The sequence below is a fragment of the Echiichthys vipera genome (assembly GCF_963691815.1).
Source record: "Echiichthys vipera genome assembly, chromosome: 6".
In the NCBI taxonomy this organism is placed as follows: domain Eukaryota; kingdom Metazoa; phylum Chordata; class Actinopteri; order Perciformes; family Trachinidae; genus Echiichthys; species Echiichthys vipera.
This window is the reverse complement of record NC_139831.1, coordinates 24,717,680-24,735,927: the sequence shown is the minus strand read 5'-3', so window position 1 is coordinate 24,735,927 and position 18,248 is coordinate 24,717,680. Positions and strand designations below refer to the sequence as shown.

General features: G+C 40.5%; 1 protein-coding gene across 1 annotated transcript; it reads right to left on the bottom strand.

Annotated features, from left to right (window-relative positions):
* Positions 1 to 17,137, bottom strand: ids (iduronate 2-sulfatase). The gene is made up of 13 exons (XM_083915902.1): positions 16,952 to 17,137; positions 16,248 to 16,384; positions 15,993 to 16,170; positions 14,896 to 14,984; positions 10,238 to 10,438; positions 6,545 to 6,715; positions 6,306 to 6,432; positions 5,603 to 5,773; positions 5,122 to 5,228; positions 2,585 to 2,701; positions 2,115 to 2,225; positions 1,774 to 1,899; positions 1 to 1,685 (listed from the first exon to the last, which is right to left on the bottom strand). The coding sequence occupies exons 1-13, from the start codon at positions 17,025 to 17,027 to the stop codon at positions 1,605 to 1,607; spliced, it is 1,692 nt and encodes a 563-aa protein (XP_083772028.1). The 5' UTR covers positions 17,028 to 17,137; the 3' UTR covers positions 1 to 1,604.
* Positions 17,138 to 18,248: the final 1,111 nt, after the last annotated feature.

The window sequence follows — 18,248 nt, the reverse complement described above, 5'->3', positions numbered from 1 at the left end:
GCTGGAGCCCCGTCTCGGAGCTGCTCTGATGAAACCTAACTCAAGGATAAGCTCACGTTTCTATCGTTAGGGACCATCCGTATAGACACTTTATATTACAGGACACTACTAAAGAAAAAAAAAAAACCTATGTAAACGATCACAAATGCATTGATGTCAACGGGGTTTGATGTATCAAAAAAACGACTAAAACCTACTGATTACATGATTCCTCTGCATCCTATCAACATGAAGCCAGTGCAGCCAACAATAAAAGTTGACAGACCGCATCCCCTCGATTCATTGTTGGACCTGAAACTCAAGCTGAAATTGCTTTCCTCTAAATTGCCACAGTGCAAAATGTTCATGCACGGGAACAGCAGTAAAATGTCACTCCAGTCTGTTTCATTTGCATTGAATTATTATGGGTGGCTTTTACTCACTTCATTTTGGGTCAACAAATTGATCTGAACTGACTGTTTACAAGCAGGGAGGCAAACAGCTGCAAGTGACATCAAGTGCAAATAGAATTGTCATATTGTTCAACACTACAGTACAAACCCGTGCAAGTCCCTTTTTGTCACTTTCAAGTACAACAGCTAAGACGACACCTGAGGCAGACGGGATGATCAATAGACCACTGAGGAGCTCTCTGATAAAAAGGAGAAACTGGTGTCGCTGCTAATCAAAAGGCCTCATAATTCAGGTTTTCTCAATATTCCTTCAGATGAAATGACTCGGCCGATAGCAGCTTGTAAAATGTTATGTTCACAGAGGAGGCATTGCTGTCATGGCCAATCCGACATGTCATGTAATGTCTGAAAACATGTTGCCTGCTTTGCTGTATTTTTCCCCCTAGGACGGCTAAGGCATGGCCCGCCCTGCTCTGAGCGATCGGCTAACTCTGCTATTCTTACCCTAACCTGAAACAACCCTGCTCGTCATGCCTTGACCTAACCATCAAAGGCAGCAAGCTGTACATTTTTCTAATTAACAAATTTAATCCCAATTGTGTATATAAACAGAAATGTAAACGTTCTGAGGAGATAAGTGCTGGAACTTTTTGCCCAGGTGCAGTGAGTTCCTGAAAAAAAATTCCCTTTTACATTTCTGTTTGTGCACAAGTTGAGCAAACATGATAAAAAGGTGTTAATAAAAGCTGTTTCCCCTGCTTCCCATCTTTGTGTTTTGCTAATTGCCTGCTAGGTAGCCACATATCCCTGCTTCTCTGAAAGCACATACATAATCAGAAATCTGTCTACTGTGAAAATAATGAATCATAATTTCATACAGACGCCAATGACAGGTGCGAAGAGGCTCGACAATGAAAACACAGGAAGTTCTGTTTAGCAGCAGAAAGACAAACCAATTAGTTTCCATGCACATGGGTGTTATGGAAGTGCTTTCTTATTCCCTTTGCTGTGTTGATCTGCCTGCCAATGAGTTCTTAACAAGGAACATTAGCCTGAAGAAGTGAGCCTGAAAGATTAATACCCCATTATACTAAATCAAGCCTGCATTTTAATAAAATATTCAAGGCATCCCTTTCTAGATAGTTTTTCATCCATCCATCTTCCCTTTGTACTTGTCTCCATCTGTCCATCTGTTGGGTTTTATTCTTGTCATCACGCCTCCCTTCTACTCGTTTTCATCCCCGCTGAGAGGTAGAGGAGCTGCAGCCTCATTCTCATCTGCAGACCCACAGTCTGGACAGAAACCACAAGTCAGTAAATGAATGGAAAGATGAGTGCAAATTGTGTGTTTTGTTTTTTTCCACAATTAATTTAAACTTACGCGAGGCAGGCTGGCCATCTTTGTCATCATCACGCGGTGGTCAGAGTCACTATAGATGTTCTTATCCTGACCGGGGTCACCTGCTAACATGTACAACTCTCCAGCATGGACGTCTGTAACGTTCACCTAGATGGAGAGGCAGATGGATGATAGACAAATATAATCTGTTACCGTCAAGGAAAAAAAATGTCTCCAACACATTGTGCCAGACAAGACGGATGGATCCAACTCCCACAACTCCCCAGCCTGAACCTCGTACGTACATACATACGGGAGGAGAATAATAGAAAGAGACAGATAAGAGATGATTTGCATGCTGTGCAGGTATGTAATGCACCAACCTGATATGTTTTTGGGTTGAATCCCAGCCAGAGTGTGTATCTATAGTCCCAGGAGCGCAGAGAGTAACCCATGATCGTTATGTCTTTAAGGTTGGGGAGGTCAGAGTTCACCTAAAAGAAGAATATTGAAGTGTAAAAGCATCTACTGATGTCAGGCTGTCTAACTGCTCTGTAGTGAAACCAACCTGCAGCAGGTGCAGCGCTCATCTGGATATGTTAATTCCATATTAAATCTCAGCTCGAATAAACAATGCAGAGGGGTCAAAGAGTGGCAACAGTCATTCAACGTGACCTTCACCAATTTCAACATTTTATATGCATCTATAAAATCCACTCATTAAAAGTAAAAGTGTGACATATGAATTAAAAGAGTATGCCTGCTTTCTGAACAATAGAAATGATAATGGTTTAACCTTTAGACAGCTCATGAGAGCTTTTTAACAGGCTTTTCTAAACACTTAGTCTGGTACCTGTGGTGTGTCAGCAGGTCGAGGGTACTGGCTAAAAGATATGGCTTCCTCGTCCTTTCCTCTTTCTTGGTGTCGGAAAGTGTAGGCCAGGTTGTCTCCTTCTGTACACAACTCCTCCTGAAAGCAAGAAAACAGAGCGCAGAGTAAAGGAAATAAATGTCAGAGTGCATTAGATCACAGTTTGGGCCTGTTTATAGAGCGCTTACTTCTCGTTTCATTTGGTTTGGCAATGTTAATACAAGGCCGTTTGGACTAGCTGTACAGAGGTGCCTGAGAGTCTCGGTTCTGTTCTTGTGCTGCAATTTGTAGAAAATGTGAAGTAACATGAAAACACGGTCCCAGCTAAAGGAAGTATATTACAGAAGTTCAACAAGCTCAGTCAAAGTTAAGGACAATTACATTTAAATACAAACGAGATTTAAAAAAGTAAATACAGCGAGACTACAGAGAGTCTACAGCCATTCTAACCACTCTGTAAGGCTGCGGCCAAATTCTAATATCAACATGCTTACATTCTCACAATGACAACTTTTGACATGTTAGCAGATTAATGCGTGATTCCATGTCCATTACTACTAAATCCGTAGTCAAACCTGATGTCCTTTTTTTCATATTTGTAGCAGTTATGGGGCAGGAAAAACAAATAAATGCCATGAAACTCCTTAAAAATGAACTCACTTTACTCTATAAATGTTCGTACTCTATTTTATTAAGATCTCATCTTGTGGCGACGGTGGCACTGCAGCCATTCTGTCAGCGCTTTGATGTAGGGCTGGGTGATATTGTCAAAATGATATAGAATTGTTTATGCATTGCGTCATTTGGACAACGCTTTACGTTCTGATCCTTGTATGTTGTATTCATTTTGCACTCCGTACTTTTCATTTGTGAGTACGCAAAATGCTTCACCATGTGGTTAATTCATATAGACTACTGAATAATCAGGAAACATACTACATTTGTGTAATTTGTCTTGAGATTAGGGGTGTATGGTATAAACGGTAGACTGTAGGAATTTGCGCAATGAAATGGATTTTGACTCTACTGTGTAACCGACAGAGCAGCTCTGATGTAACCACACAATGCGTCCAGGCCAAACAAAAATGGATCCGGCCCGCAAGGGAATATTTACAGCCCCTTTGAGTAGAAGCCTGTGTGAAAAAGTAAATTTGTGGCCGATGTTGACTGCTGTCCTCTTTCGCATCTCAGCGCAACAGTCTCAGCGCTTCAAATATGGCCGCGCTGGGAGACTTGCTCCATGCGCTTCCTGTAGGCCACAACGCTCTGTGTGCTCCCACTATGCTCTTCTTCGTGTGCTTCTGAATCGCTCCTCTCAGGCCGCTTTTGCTTTTGCAATTGTTTCGGTCTGCTTAAATTTGTGGTTAAATCACCATCACAACGTTTCTTTATACTTTGCAAAAACAAAAGGTTGACACAGAAAATCGGCAATTCAACAGCGAATGGACAGAGAAGGATCGGTTTAGAAGCCACTCTGAAGCCTGTGTTTACTCTGCAATGAGTGTGTATCAGTGTGAAGATAATTTCTACATTGGTAAAGTAACTAGTAACTGAAGTTGTCAGATAAATGTAAAAAGAAGTCATATATATATATATATATATATATAGTATAATATAGCATGAAAAGAAAATACTCAAACAAAACACAAGAGCCTCAAACCCATACCTTAGTACAGTAATTGTATAGTAATTTAGAAGTATTTATATAGAAAATTTAAGATAAATTAATATACCGTGATGTAATACTGTTACGTCTATGCTTCAAATTATTCTGTGATACAAATTTTAGACCAAACCGTACAGCCCTAATCGAGATATTAAATGATCGGGATAGAGGCGTTTTCGCCCAGCCCAAATAGGGTGGCACTTATCTCACTAAGTGAAAGACATTGTAGCTGTCAGAAAATCCTGATATCTCCCACTACTACAGTTGGAGGCTGATATTTCAGCCTGGACCAAAGTGGTGGGACGATCAACATACTGACCAACTTTGCCTCCCTGGAGCCATGTTGCTGTTGCTAATAATAATAAAATTTAAAAAAAAAACAGTAAACTTTGCCACTGTGATTGAGACAAAAATCAAGTTATACAAGAATAATGCCAATGCTCTGTGTGTATCTTAAGGCTGCAGTTGGTAACTTTTATAACAAAAAGTTGTTCTAACTTTAGTCATATCCCAACAACACATTGAGACAGACGATCTGTGAAAAAGTGATGTAGCTCTACTTCTCTTTGTCCGCTCCTAATGTCATCTACAAGATTCCACCCAGCCCGAAAGAAAACAACCTACCAGAGCCGAGCAGTCTGGAAAGCAATGAATGGCGAGTGGTCGAAAACATGTTTCTGAAAACATGTAATGCGAGAAATGGGCAGTCTTGATTCTTGCTCGATCATCGCTGCCTAGTTTCACAGTGTTATTGCAATTCACTGCATTACAGACTGCTCGGCTCTTCATCTTACGGCAAGTGAAAACTACTAGATAAAATTTAAAAAATGCATTCACTCTCATCCATTTATACCTGGAAAGAAACATCTGGACAAGGTTCCGGTGCTTGGAGGCCAGCCAAGTAGGAGACTGTAGGAAAAACATCCACCAGCTCCACCACGTTTCTGATAACTTTGTCATCTGGAAGGGAGCGCGGTTAGCCAATTAGAGGAAGCCTTACACAGCCACTGACAGCAAATTAGTCAAGATATCCACTAAAATTTACTAGATACCCTGCTCTTAAATTTCATCATCATTGCACCATTTGCACTTGGAGTAAAAAATTGTCTGAGGAAAAATATCAAAGTGAAATTCTGTCAAGATACTTTTGGGAGTCTTCATGTATATCAGAGACTTCATTAAAATCTGGTTGGCATAATAATACGTTTTAACAAAATATGAAATCAAACTTGAGTTCCTGTTTGTGTGGTATACATGGGGCTTATAAATGATAAAAGGATGTACATGTTTTGTGTAAATTAATAGTGAGCCGTTGTCGGTGAAGGGGGCCTTACATTTAAAGTCAAGCTCTGATGCGGTGAGGACATCAATAAAGGTGAACGTAAACTCTTCCATCTGATCGCGGCGTACGGTGATCCCAGGAACATAGAAGATAAGTGGGACACGAGTTGTCACATCAAAATTGGAATATTTAGCCCATTCACCATGTTCTCCTAGCGACCACCCTGCAACAAGAGGAAGAAAGACATTATGAAAGATGTTCGTTCAAAAAGACTGAGGCAGATGGGAGAAAAAACTGAACTTAAACGGTGAATCTAAAGCATAAAAATAATATTTTAGATACAGATTCCCAGTCATCTAATATTTAAAAATGATGGCATTTGATTGAGCTTTACTAGGGACATATATCAGACAGTCATGGAAAGGATTCACTCCAGCATCCTTCACTGAAGGAGACATTAAAAGAAATTGACTTTCCAAGCCACAAAGTTTAAAAAAAAAAAAGAAGTCAGGGCAAGAAAGAGCTGGGTTACAGTACAGCAAAATGATGGAAGAAGGTAATGGCACGATATGCCGTTACCACACTGCCATCTGGTGGTGAAGCAGAACTGCCACACATCTGCACTATTTACTTTTACAACACTACTGCCTGAATAATGTGCACTGAGGGCCTGATGGCTATCAGAGCTATCAGACTAACAAACATGAGTGTTTAGACTAGAAATTAAACTCTGGCATAAACATGTGTCTACTCACCGTGATCTGACGTGAACACCACCATAGTGCTGTTAGCCAGCCCCAGATCATCAAGAGTACTGAGCAGCCGCCCAACTTGAGCGTCCATGTAAGACACAGCAGCGTAATAGTGCTGGCGGATACGCAGCTGGAAGACACGACACAGAGCACTGTTAGTGTAAATTTAAATCGGGGAGTAACGACAAGGGAACCAAGCTATAAATGGTTTAAAAAGGGTGATGAAAGCAGACAGTTCATACCTGAAAGTCTTTAGGAATTGGTCCATAGGGGAAACTAATGTTGAGCTTTTGGACATCATCTCTTTTCCTCACGTCTGTCCAGGGGTTGTAGGCCACAGGTGGAAGGAGTTTAGGGACATTGGGGTCAGGGGCCAGAGACATTTGGTCTATGGGATATAGACTCAGGTATTCCTATAACGTATAAGCAAAATGTATCAAAATGATGTTAAATACAACCGAATCACATACTACACTGTGATGGCCCACTTCTTCGGTTCCGTGTGTTTTCCCAACTAAGGAACATGAAAGATCATTTTGTTCCAGGAGCCTGAAGATTTGGAAGATGTATCCATGCTTTTACTATTGCACACTTCCACTACTATGACGCCTTGTCCATTTCTTCCTCTCAACTCCAACTGCTCCACAACACTGCAGCTTCTTCCCATTGGCTCCCTTTCACTTTTAGGATCGATTTAAGCATTATATCGCCAGGTTCCTCTGTACTAATGGAGCTGTCGTGCCATCTGGCCTCAGGTCTTCAGAGTAGGAAAGAGACAAAAGATGAGCGTTTGCTAATGTTCCTCTTTAAAAGTAATAACGTCAATTGAATAAATGTCTGTTAAAACACTATTGCCAAATGAGCTAAAACAACGGCAAGTGAGCCTATGAGAGAGCTCTTGTGTTTGCAATATTACAAACTAAAAGTCTCCGACGACATTCCAAGAGGAAAAAAAAAAGAAATCCACACTAATGTGCAGTGGCCACGCAACCACCAAACTTCCAGCTAATACAAAAATAAGCAAAGAGGTCGGGCGTGGATGGAGCCTACAGTCTATGTTAGCCACCTGTGACGTCACCCACCTGCCAATGCCATGTCAACTAAGGCCATGCCCCTAATTATGCAAAATTTAAGTAGGTAGTAAGTTTAATATAGTTTTAACAGGGAAGTGACTTGCTTCTGGAGCCAACCTCGAGTGTTTACCATTTTCTGCTCTTTTTAAAAACCCATCGAACACTTGATGTGTTCAATAAAGTATATTACCCAAGCATTTGTGTTTCAAAGGAAGAAAAAACATCATTTTTAAGTAGAATTATTTATGGTATTGCATTAAAAGAAGAGTTAAGGAAGAGAAATTTTAGTTTCTGGTAATTACAGATGGTTTCTGAAATTTAGTTGATATTACAGTAGTACCCTGATTTCCCCATTAGTATTGTGAAAGCACTAACATGGCCTTATATTATGATATTTTGGTAATTAAAGTAAATAACCAGTTAATATTAAATGAATCAGAACAAATTAGAACTGGTGCTTTTTTGATAGATAAATTACAGAACAGTGATTATTGCAGATATATATTACACAGGCGACCATTAACACCTGGAAAAGACTACAACTCCTCTCACACTTGAGTATTGCAGATGTTCCCAAGCTTACTGTTGTAATATTCTTCCAGAAACTGAACTGTTGTTACATTCGTTTTTAATCTGGCTGAGATCAATATGTGGTAAGTCACATGTAGCATTCATCAAATGCCGAAAGAGGGAGCTGGCCTGACCTTTTCCCTCTGCTCATCTCTCAGCTTACACTTTGCAGGGAAACCTCTTCGGCATGCTAAAATTTGTCTCCGTTCATTCTGTCTGCCCTCTCATTCAACTCCCACTTCATCATGCTCTCTTCCTCCTTCATGCTGAATTGTGTCTCCCATACATCTAGATCAGTCCTCATTAAATTGACTTCACATAAAGTAAGCATCTCTCAGTTCTAGCTTAAAGAGATTCATTTTCTTTATTCTATTCCCTTTAATTCTCTGGGAACTTAATGTTTGTTCCCTTTATCAGCCAGGCTTAACGCAGTGTTCTCTACGGCACTAGTTCCTCACATCTTGCTATTCTGTTCTGGTGCACTCTCCTCCATATAAACCCCACCAGTCATTGTCATTCTCTGGCATTATTTGCTCAGTCCTCAGCCTCCTGAAAACCATGGTTCTGAGGATTCAATCTTTGTCCACAATGGACAATGAATGAACAGTGTTAGAAATACCAACACAATGCAATACAGAGACGCCAGATATACGGTTTAGGTTATTTAGGTGGCTTGTTGTTTAGGTGGCTTCACATGGCTCTTCACAGCATCATCAAGTCATGTAGCTCCCATTAGACGTGCATGACCACTAATGCTAGTCAACAACTCGTTCGCAGTAATCAACAAAAGTTTATCCGGTCAGTGTCGGTACAGAACGGTAACACTTTCTTTTAAGATGACCCAAGCGTACAGCACAGACATTTAAAATGGTGGATTATCTCCTGAATGTATGAGATGGGTTGTCATTGTACAAAAAAGCATGTTAACAAATGTACAGCATGTGATCATCTGACAGCAGAATGATATACCATACAATGCGCTCCTACACTGAAGAGCCTTGTAAATGAACAAATGAATCCATTGACCACTGGTACCAAAGCTGTGGCTCAGATACACAGATAAAGCAGTTTCCCGGCCGATTCAAAGGCTGTTAACAAGTGAACTTGTTCAGGAAAGTTATAAAAATCACAGCAAGGTTTTTTTTCCCCACCATTACAAACAATCAAAATGAATGTTGCACAACAGCAACATTTGCTAGAACTGGTCAATTTAAGTGACAACTCAAATTAATTAATCAATGTCTCAGAAACTGCTTTGATGAGAAAAGACTAAAAGATGCAGTATTGATGTGTTAGTTCTCTTAAATATCTCTTTCAGATGCTAGACTGGTTTACATTAAGAATTAGAAATACAATATTGGCATCATATGAAACTAGACAAGCTAACTATAGTAGCTTGCCAGGAAGGGGCTAAATACTCTAAAGTTGTGCTTAATTTTGGGTAGGGAAAAACCGGTAAGGAGGGCCCTTAACATCTGAATATAAATCAGTGTTTCCTGAGCGGTCTACACAACAGAAGTGCTCGCTGTCCAATCGGCACAAAATATAATTCTCGATCCCAAATACTTTGAGTATGGATTTTTCTATAATGTTTAAGGTCTTTGTGTCTAAATGTGGTATTTTGGAGGGATATTTTTCATCAATTCTCAAAAAAATGGTTGGTCAAATGGGTCACATTTAGCACCAACCTTTTGTAACAAATGGTATGAAACCCAGAACTGCTGCAACAACGTATGAGACATAAAGGCTCATATTAATTGCCAGCATATACTTCTGTCATGTTCTAAGCATGTATACACTCTAAACTTTCAACATTTGAATAAGCATCTAAGCACAACATAATGTTAATTGCAATTTGTGACTAAAAAAGCGTTGCTCATCACAAAGTGCTGAGCTGCATCTCAAATTAATATTCAGGTTCCCAGCTTTAAGGTGATGTACTCCACTTCTCTGTGGCATGGCATCTATTATTGAGCTGTTATCTACCCCTAAACATCCCGTCCCTCACGCCTCGAAGGTTAAAACTCTTCACTACTCTTCAGTCATACACTATCTCCTTGCTTAAAGTATGTCCTTGTCCTACTTGATCTACCAAAAGGTTATTTGGTAGTTCAAGTAGTCACCATATCACTAGCCGTAAAAGTCAAAACCTCACGAGCTTGAACACTAACTGACTGGACTGGCACCCGAGGCTCATATCAATACAGGTTTTCACAATATAATGGTTTTGATTGAACCATTATCGAACCATAAATGCATGTTACAGCCATGTACAGGTGTTAAGTCATGTACCTGTGGTATCCTGAAGGGTATGTGTGGTTTGTGAAAGCCTACAGCCAGGAAGAAAGGACTGTCATTGCTGGCCCGACTCCTCAGTAACCTTACTGCCTCATCTGTGCTCTCCAGGTCAGGAAGCGTTCCCCCAGGCTGCTGCGTCACATTCACGGCACACAGTAAGTTGGCGTGGAGTCTGCCATCCTCTCCTTTACACATCTGAAAACAAGGAGTTTATACAAATGATTAAAAAGTCATATTTATCCACAGTTCCTTCTGAGATGTACATGTCAGTTTCACTCTTCAGTCTCTGTTGGCCGGTCTGGTAAACTAATGCCACAAGAAAGTTCACATCGTTTCCATTCACACGTGGTCAGAATGGTCAACGTCACAGTCGACTGACTTGCTTTTCCCCTCTCATTATTCAGCATTATTATTGCTTTATCAGTTAACATTCTTGAGTACTAAGGAAGACAGTGTCATCCAGGTTAATGGCCAATATTTACAACTGACACACACAGTTAAAAAAACGTTCCAATAAGGAAAAGCTACAAATTGTACTGGGGTAGAGCTGGTCAATTATGGCAAAAATCATAGTTAAGATCACTCTCTTTATGTCTCAACCGGGAATCCAAACTGCTGCCACACTAAATATTTATAATATATTTAAAAGTGGAGGGGACAGCTGTAATGGATGTAAGCGGTCACCTGCTAATCACTCATATATGTTTTGGTCCAGTCCGAACCTCAATGGCTTTTGGAGCCAAATCTTCGACACACTTGCTACAGTGCTTGATATGGATCTTCCCCTGAGCCCCGCTCGGCCCTGTTTGGCCCTGTTTGGCTCTCCTCCACTTATGACACCTAATCTCCATGCATCCAAGCGCCAGGTACTGGCCTTTACAACTCTATTGGCCAGACGTCCTCTCCTGTTTAAATGGAAACATGTTCTTCCACCTTCACACAATAGCTAGCTTAGAGAGGTCCTAATTCATATTAAACTTATGAAGATTAGAGTTTCACTGGCGGGTTCGGATAACACTTTTGACAAAACCCTTCTTAGAGTATTTAGATAGAACCACAATCCACCCAGAGAGTGACTAGATGCCCCCCCCTTATTATTATTATTATTATTATAATTATTATTATACATTTTTTTCATTCCATTATCGTTTTTATAATTTGAATATATGTCATTTTAATGAATGTTTTGTTTTGCTGTCTCTTTCTCTTTTTTCTTTTGTATAACAGTGGGTGGGATTGGATAAGAGTAAAGTACGGTTCATTTGTAGTAGCCGTTCTGGCTTAGTTTAGAAATTTGTCGCCTTCAGCATACACTGTATAGGACAGTTAATTGTTAGTCTTCCACAAGTTTCTTTTACTTTTTTGTAACAGTGTATGCATGAAATGTTGTTGTACTTGACAGAAAAGTCAACAAAAAGATGTGTAAAAAAAAGAAGAAGCGGGGATCTTCTCTTCTAACTTCAAAGTTAAAGCCAAACTTCTTAATGACTGATGCTCTGCATTTATGTACTGATATTGCGAGGCAACTTTTAACCCAGAGAAATAGCAAACATTGCAAGATTTTCTGGGGTGAGATTTTGGTCATAGAATGTGATGTCTCTGGGTTCTCATTTGGAATTCTGTTTGGATGCGTCACAACATTATGACATCATAGACAGTTCCACCATAAATCACCCTGTGGTCAGAAGAGAGACATCAACTCCATTTCAACTCAACTTTTGAATATTGTTTGGAAACATTTGGACAGCAACAATGTCTTCCCCTGCACCATTTCCGATAAGAAAACATGACATCATCTCCAGCGGGTCTGTACACTACCTTGTATTGGATTTTAATGGAGAAGGATGTTTTGGCAAAGTGGCAAAGTGTGTCAACTTAAAAACAATGGAGACGGCAGCCATCAAGATCCACAAAGAGAGTGAAGATGGCATCATTGAAAATGAAGTGGAGATGCTAGAAGAACTCAGAGCCGTTGATCCCGAGAAGAAGAACTTGGTGAGATTCACCGATAATTTCATGTTCCAGGACATGTCCTGCCTCGCCTTCGAGATGTTGGACAGCAGCCTTTGGGACCTGATGATCGAGAACCGGGGACCATTGTCTCTCAATGAAATCCGTCCTATCACACATCAGCTACTTGTTGCATTTGAAGCCTTGAAGGGTATCGGCATTCTCCACACAGACCTGAAACCTGACAACGTCATGCTTGTCAACCACCAGGATGAGCCCTTCAGGGTGAAACTAATCGACTTTGGTTTGGCCATGCCAGCCTCCGAAGTAGAGGTGGGAATGATCATGCAACCTAATGCATACAGAGCTCCAGAGGTGAACTTGGGCCTCCCCCTGTCTGAAGCCATTGACATGTGGAGTCTGGGATGCCTCATGGCATTCCTGTATTTTGACAAAAACCTCTTCCCTGGAGAATCAACATACCAAACAATGGCAGCAGTTTGCCATTTAGTTGGTCAGCCAGGAGACCACCTGCTGAATGCTGGTGAAAACACCTGCCAGTTTTTCTGCAGGAAACAGGACTCAACTAATCCAGGGTGGAGACTGAAGACACCAGAAGAATACAAGAGGTCAGCTGGTGTGCAGCCCAAAGTTAAAAAGTGGTTTCTTAACAATGCTTTAAATTTGGATGAAGCAGTAGAGAGCTACTATGATGGAGACGACCATGTAGAGCATACGGACAGGATGGCATTTTTAGACCTCTTAAAACGACTGCTCGATCCTGATGGTGTGACGCGAATCACGCCAGAGCAGGCCCTGAAACACTCTTTTGTTACAATGAAACACCTTGAAGAGGACAGGGATTCCAGCTTGTATGCAGAGGTGGCTTTTGAGTTGATGAGCGTTTGCCCTCTGGATGATTCAAATGAATCAGTGGATTCAATCAGAGACACCCAGTCAACAGACTTGCACAGTGGAAGCTCCCTTTATGATGATGATGACCCCCAAGCATGCAACAGTGATCCTTCATACACAGATCACAAGAACAGTTTGCAGAGAGAGCCATCTGGGACTTCCAGTGCTGACGATGATGAGGACCACCAAGCAGCAAATACGTCTTCCCCTGCACCATTTCAGATAAGAAAGAAAGACATAATCTCCAGCAGGTCTGCACAATACTTTGTGTTGGATTTTAATGACGAAGGCTGTTTTGGAAAATTGGCCAAGTGTCTCAACTTAAAAACACTGGCGACTACAGTCATCAAGATCCACAAAGAGAGTGAAGACGGCATCATTCAAAGAGAAGTGGAGATGCTAGAAGAACTCAGAGCCGTTGATCCAGAGAAGGCGGACTTGGTGAGATTCACCGATAATTTCATGTTCCAGGACATGTCCTGCCTCGCCTTCGAGATGTTGGACAGCAGCCTTTGGGACCTGATGATCCAGAGACAAGGACCTGTGTCTCTCAATGAAAGTGAACAAAAGAGTTCCAGTGCTGACGACAGTGACGACCATCGAGCAGCAAAAATGTCTTGCCCTGAGCAGACTGTCGATGTTACCTATGATGACAGAGCCTCAGCTGCTGCTGATTTACCTGATGGAGTCAGTGACAATGATACTTCTACTCATGAAAAGACAGGAACTGCTGCTACTTCCTTTTATGACAACTCCAATGCTGCTTGTTTAACATTGGATGACAGAGCTTCAGCTGCTGCTGATTTACCTGATGGAGTCAGTGACAATGATACTTCTACTCATGAAAAGTCAGGAACTGCTGCTACTTCCTTTTATGACAACTCCAACGCTGCTTGTTTAACATTGGATGACAGAGCTTCAGCTGCAGCTGATTTACCTGATGGAGTCAGTGATAATGATACTTCTACTCATGAAAAGTCAGGAACTGCTGCTACTTCCTTTTATGACAACTCCAACGCTGCTTGTTTAACATTGGATGACAGAGCCTCAGCTGCCGCTGGGTCCAGGGATGGAGCTTCAGAAGGCGCCAGTGCTGGTGTTGGCTCAGCGGACCGGACTGCAGCCACAACGGATTCAAAAGATGGTCCCGCCGATGCCGAAACACCTCCGGACGATGTCAACATCAGCCGTCATGGAGCCGGCAGGAGAGTTCTCAAATTCTTCCGCCGAATGAAGAGGGGAGTGATTTCCTTCTTCAGGCGTAAATGAGACGAATCTAATCTTTCCCACAGTCCAAAAGACGTGCAGATTATTTTCTTTTCACTCAAGATGATGTTCAAGTGGGGAAACTTGTCAACTATGCGTCAACCCTGTGATAGGGTTTGATGTGACAATATGTTACTGTGATGGTAAATAAAAATATTAAACTGCAAAATAAAAATGTAAATGTATTATTCATTAATTACAATGAAATTCAGGGTGGAGTTATTCTTCAGGACTTTCTGCCATAAAGTGTCTTTTTTAATCAAAGCCATTACCTATTCCTAAACATCAGTAGTTTGGTTGCCTACATTAAACCAGACTTCTGGCAGAAAGGGTTTTCAGCTCTCAATGTTATTCTATTTTCCTTTTTAGTGTTTATCCTAAAATATCAACAAGTCTATAAACCATTTTGAACAGCAGGGGGGTGAGGATAATCTTTCTGAAATTATAGCTACATTTGCCTTTTTGTCATACACAACTGTTAACATGGTACATGTGTCAAATATACTTTTCCCCATTCAAACCTTTTCTTTCTCATATCTACTTGAAGCTGGGTGGTAGGCAGGGATAGACCAGCTGTAGGGGTAGTCATCAGTGTAGTTAGAGGCGATACCTAAAGAAAGAAAATACAACACAACCATTGTTGCTAATATACTGTACCACTGGATATACAATGATGGGTAAAGAAAGACCTTTTGAAAGTAAACAACCAAGTTATGATTGGGTACTTCTTAAAAAAACATCATTTAAAAAGGGACACTGTGTAGCGTTGTAAGGAATAAATTACCTCAAATCAACTTCTGCATTCATAAATCCTCATTGGTGTACAATTACCTCTGCAAACAATCTGACTTATCCTCCTGAGTGAATCATTTCTTATCTGTATTTAAATAGGATGGGTAACCTCTATAGAGGCTTCCATGTCCTTCTGGTTTTTTAAAAAAAACTATGAACCAGCAAGAGGGACAAAGCACTACTTGGTACTGGTAAGACTAAACTCGTTTTCACTTAGAGCCAGCAAGACTGTGGAAGACTGGAGAAGGAGCTCAGCGAGACGCACTTGTCACTGCCCCCTCTAACTCACCACTAGAGGACCAAGCCCCAACCATAGTGACTTCCTGGCTGATCCAATAAGGACGTAGCAAAAATTCAGTTCAATTCGTCAGCCAGATGGATGTCGTATCAATGCCCTTTTTTGGTAAGAGAGATGAGGAGGAGTCAAAGTCAAATGTGGCCCCACTATACCCCGAGACGGGATGCTACATTGACTCATCACTGCTGGTCAAGGTACAAATGGTTTTATCGGACAGGATGGGACAGGGCTAGCTGGTTAGCATGGTGATTTTAAACAGATATCTCTGCAACATATCTTTGGCATGACATCATGACTATAACTTCAGTCGACCTAAACATCTGGCCAAATCTTACTCATTTCACCTTTAACTTGTGTGAAAGATGTGCTTCTTGCTGCAGTTTCAGTGGAAACCAGGGATGTCTGTATCACTTCATTGTGACATCAATTGTCTACAGTGCCAGAATAATCTGCTTGTGAAAACTATGCTTTATCCCTTAAGTTTGGATAATTCTTTCTATTATTAAAAGTGTGTATTCTTAGTCTCACCTGGATGAAATACCTTGCCCACAGACATGGTGAAGTACCCTCTAGATTTAAAGTACTGTGGCAGTGTCGTGAAGTTTCCAGAATGGACTCTCCAGTAGGAGTTGAAGTCATAGAGCCTGGTGGTGTCAGGTCTTCGACTAGTTAACATGGACGTACGACTGGGAGCACACACGGCTTGCTGAAAAGGAAAACGCACCGTATTAGTTTTACCTGAGGTCATATTTCACACAATAAACATATGCGACTCAAATTTACCTGTGCATATGCATTAAGAAAAACTTGGCTTTTGGAAGCCAGTTGGTCAATATTTGGTGATTTTGCCACAGCATCCCCGTAGCAGCCTAAAGACGTCCGCAAATCATCTGCCATGATGAAAAGGACATTTCTCCTTTCTGAAAGCAAACACACACAACAAGGTTCATTCATGCTTTTCACTGCTTTATAAGCTTTGAAATGAACATGTGAAGTCATGAGTTCAGACATGGTTTCCAGGTTGCTGCTAAGGAAAGCAAAATAGAAGGTAGGGGGGAAGCCAGACTATCCAAGTAAAGTACATCTTACACTAGTGCTGGTATCCAAATGCAGCAACAAGTACAGTGGAAAGTTACTAAATTGACACTGAATAACATAAATACCAGAAACTAGCAGGTTTCACTTCAACTAATATCAAATTCAATAAGCCATGAAGTGCAACTGTCTAACAAAGCACCCTTGAATGAGTAAATGAAGTGAATTAATGCCCGCTAACTCTAGCTACAGACGCTAAACAAACACAATTAGCACTCATTAAGCGCTAATGTGATTTACTGTTCAGGCACGGTGACAACCTAAAACACACCACTCAAACCATCTGCCGAGGAAAGATAGGAACACCAGTCTATCTATTTAAAGTCACTGTAGTAAGGTTCACTAGATATTCATTCAACATTTGCTACGTACAAACTCTAACGACACGTTACCTCTTCTTGCCAAAACAACAAGAGCCAGTGTGTGAAGAAGCAGGAAGAGAAGCCATATTCGGACACTTTTGTACATTTTGGTGCGGCGGAGAAGACTAACCACGCAACACACTTTACACAGAGGTTACTTAGTTAATGTCGCATGCCCTCAACTGTTTCCACCGCCTGCCTGCTGTCTGGTGTGTAAACAAATGAACGCGTGTGTCTGTGTTGTTGTCTTCTTTAAATAACTTCCTGATGAAATGAGTGCAATGTTTCCATTGGCCCAATGAGCAGTCACCCCGCCCCCTGACGCTGATCACATTGGTTAAATGATGTGTCAATCATTTGCAGGTGTTTGTGACTGAGAGATTTAGAAGAAGCGAGGTCTCACTCTGCACCGAGTTGACTTTTGCAGTTGTAACAATATCAACCCAGTTGATTTCTCCCTAAAAACTATGGCGGATTAAACATGACTTGAGTTAAATACATGCGTAAATAAATGTATGAATAAATACAAAAAATGCATGAATGAATGAATAAATACAGAAATAAATTAATAAATGAATGAAAAAATGTAGGAGAACAAAATGTAGACGTAAATGAAAATCATTTATTTATTCTTTTATGTATTTATTTATTTATACATTTATTCATGCATTTATTTATTCATTCCTGTATTCATTTATTAATACATTAATTGATGCTTTTATTTATGCATTTATTGGGACTTAAGTCATGTTTAGTCAACCTAAATAATAACCTAATACAGATGTAACATTTATATTAAGGTTCACTTCACTATCCAAATAATCGTTCAATGCGTCATAGCGTTTATATCAATTAAAAACAAATGTATATCAGTGTAAATCCTTAATGTGTTGAAGTTATACAAGTTTACATTTAGCAACAGCCAAACTCTCACAGAGCCCACAGCTTGTGCAAGTCTCGTTCATCCAGTCGTGTGCTCAGTAGTTCCCAAACTGTCTTCGCTTCAATCTGAATTTTTACACATTTTTATGTGATGTTTTTATCTTTTTTTATGATTATCTATTTATTTTTCATCCTATCTTATTTTCATATTTACCTTATCATCAGTCAATTACATTTTTAATATTATTCATTTGCCATTTCTTCTGTTTTTTAAAAGCATCATATTGTTTATTCCGCCTTGTTGATAATGTGTGTGTGTGTGTGTGTGTGTGTGTGTGTGTGTGTGAGTGTCTCCGTGTGTGTGTGTGTGTGTGTGTGTGTGTGTGTGTGTGTGTGTGTGTGTGTGTGTATATTTCTATGTGCTTTTGTCTTTGCTCTGTCTGTC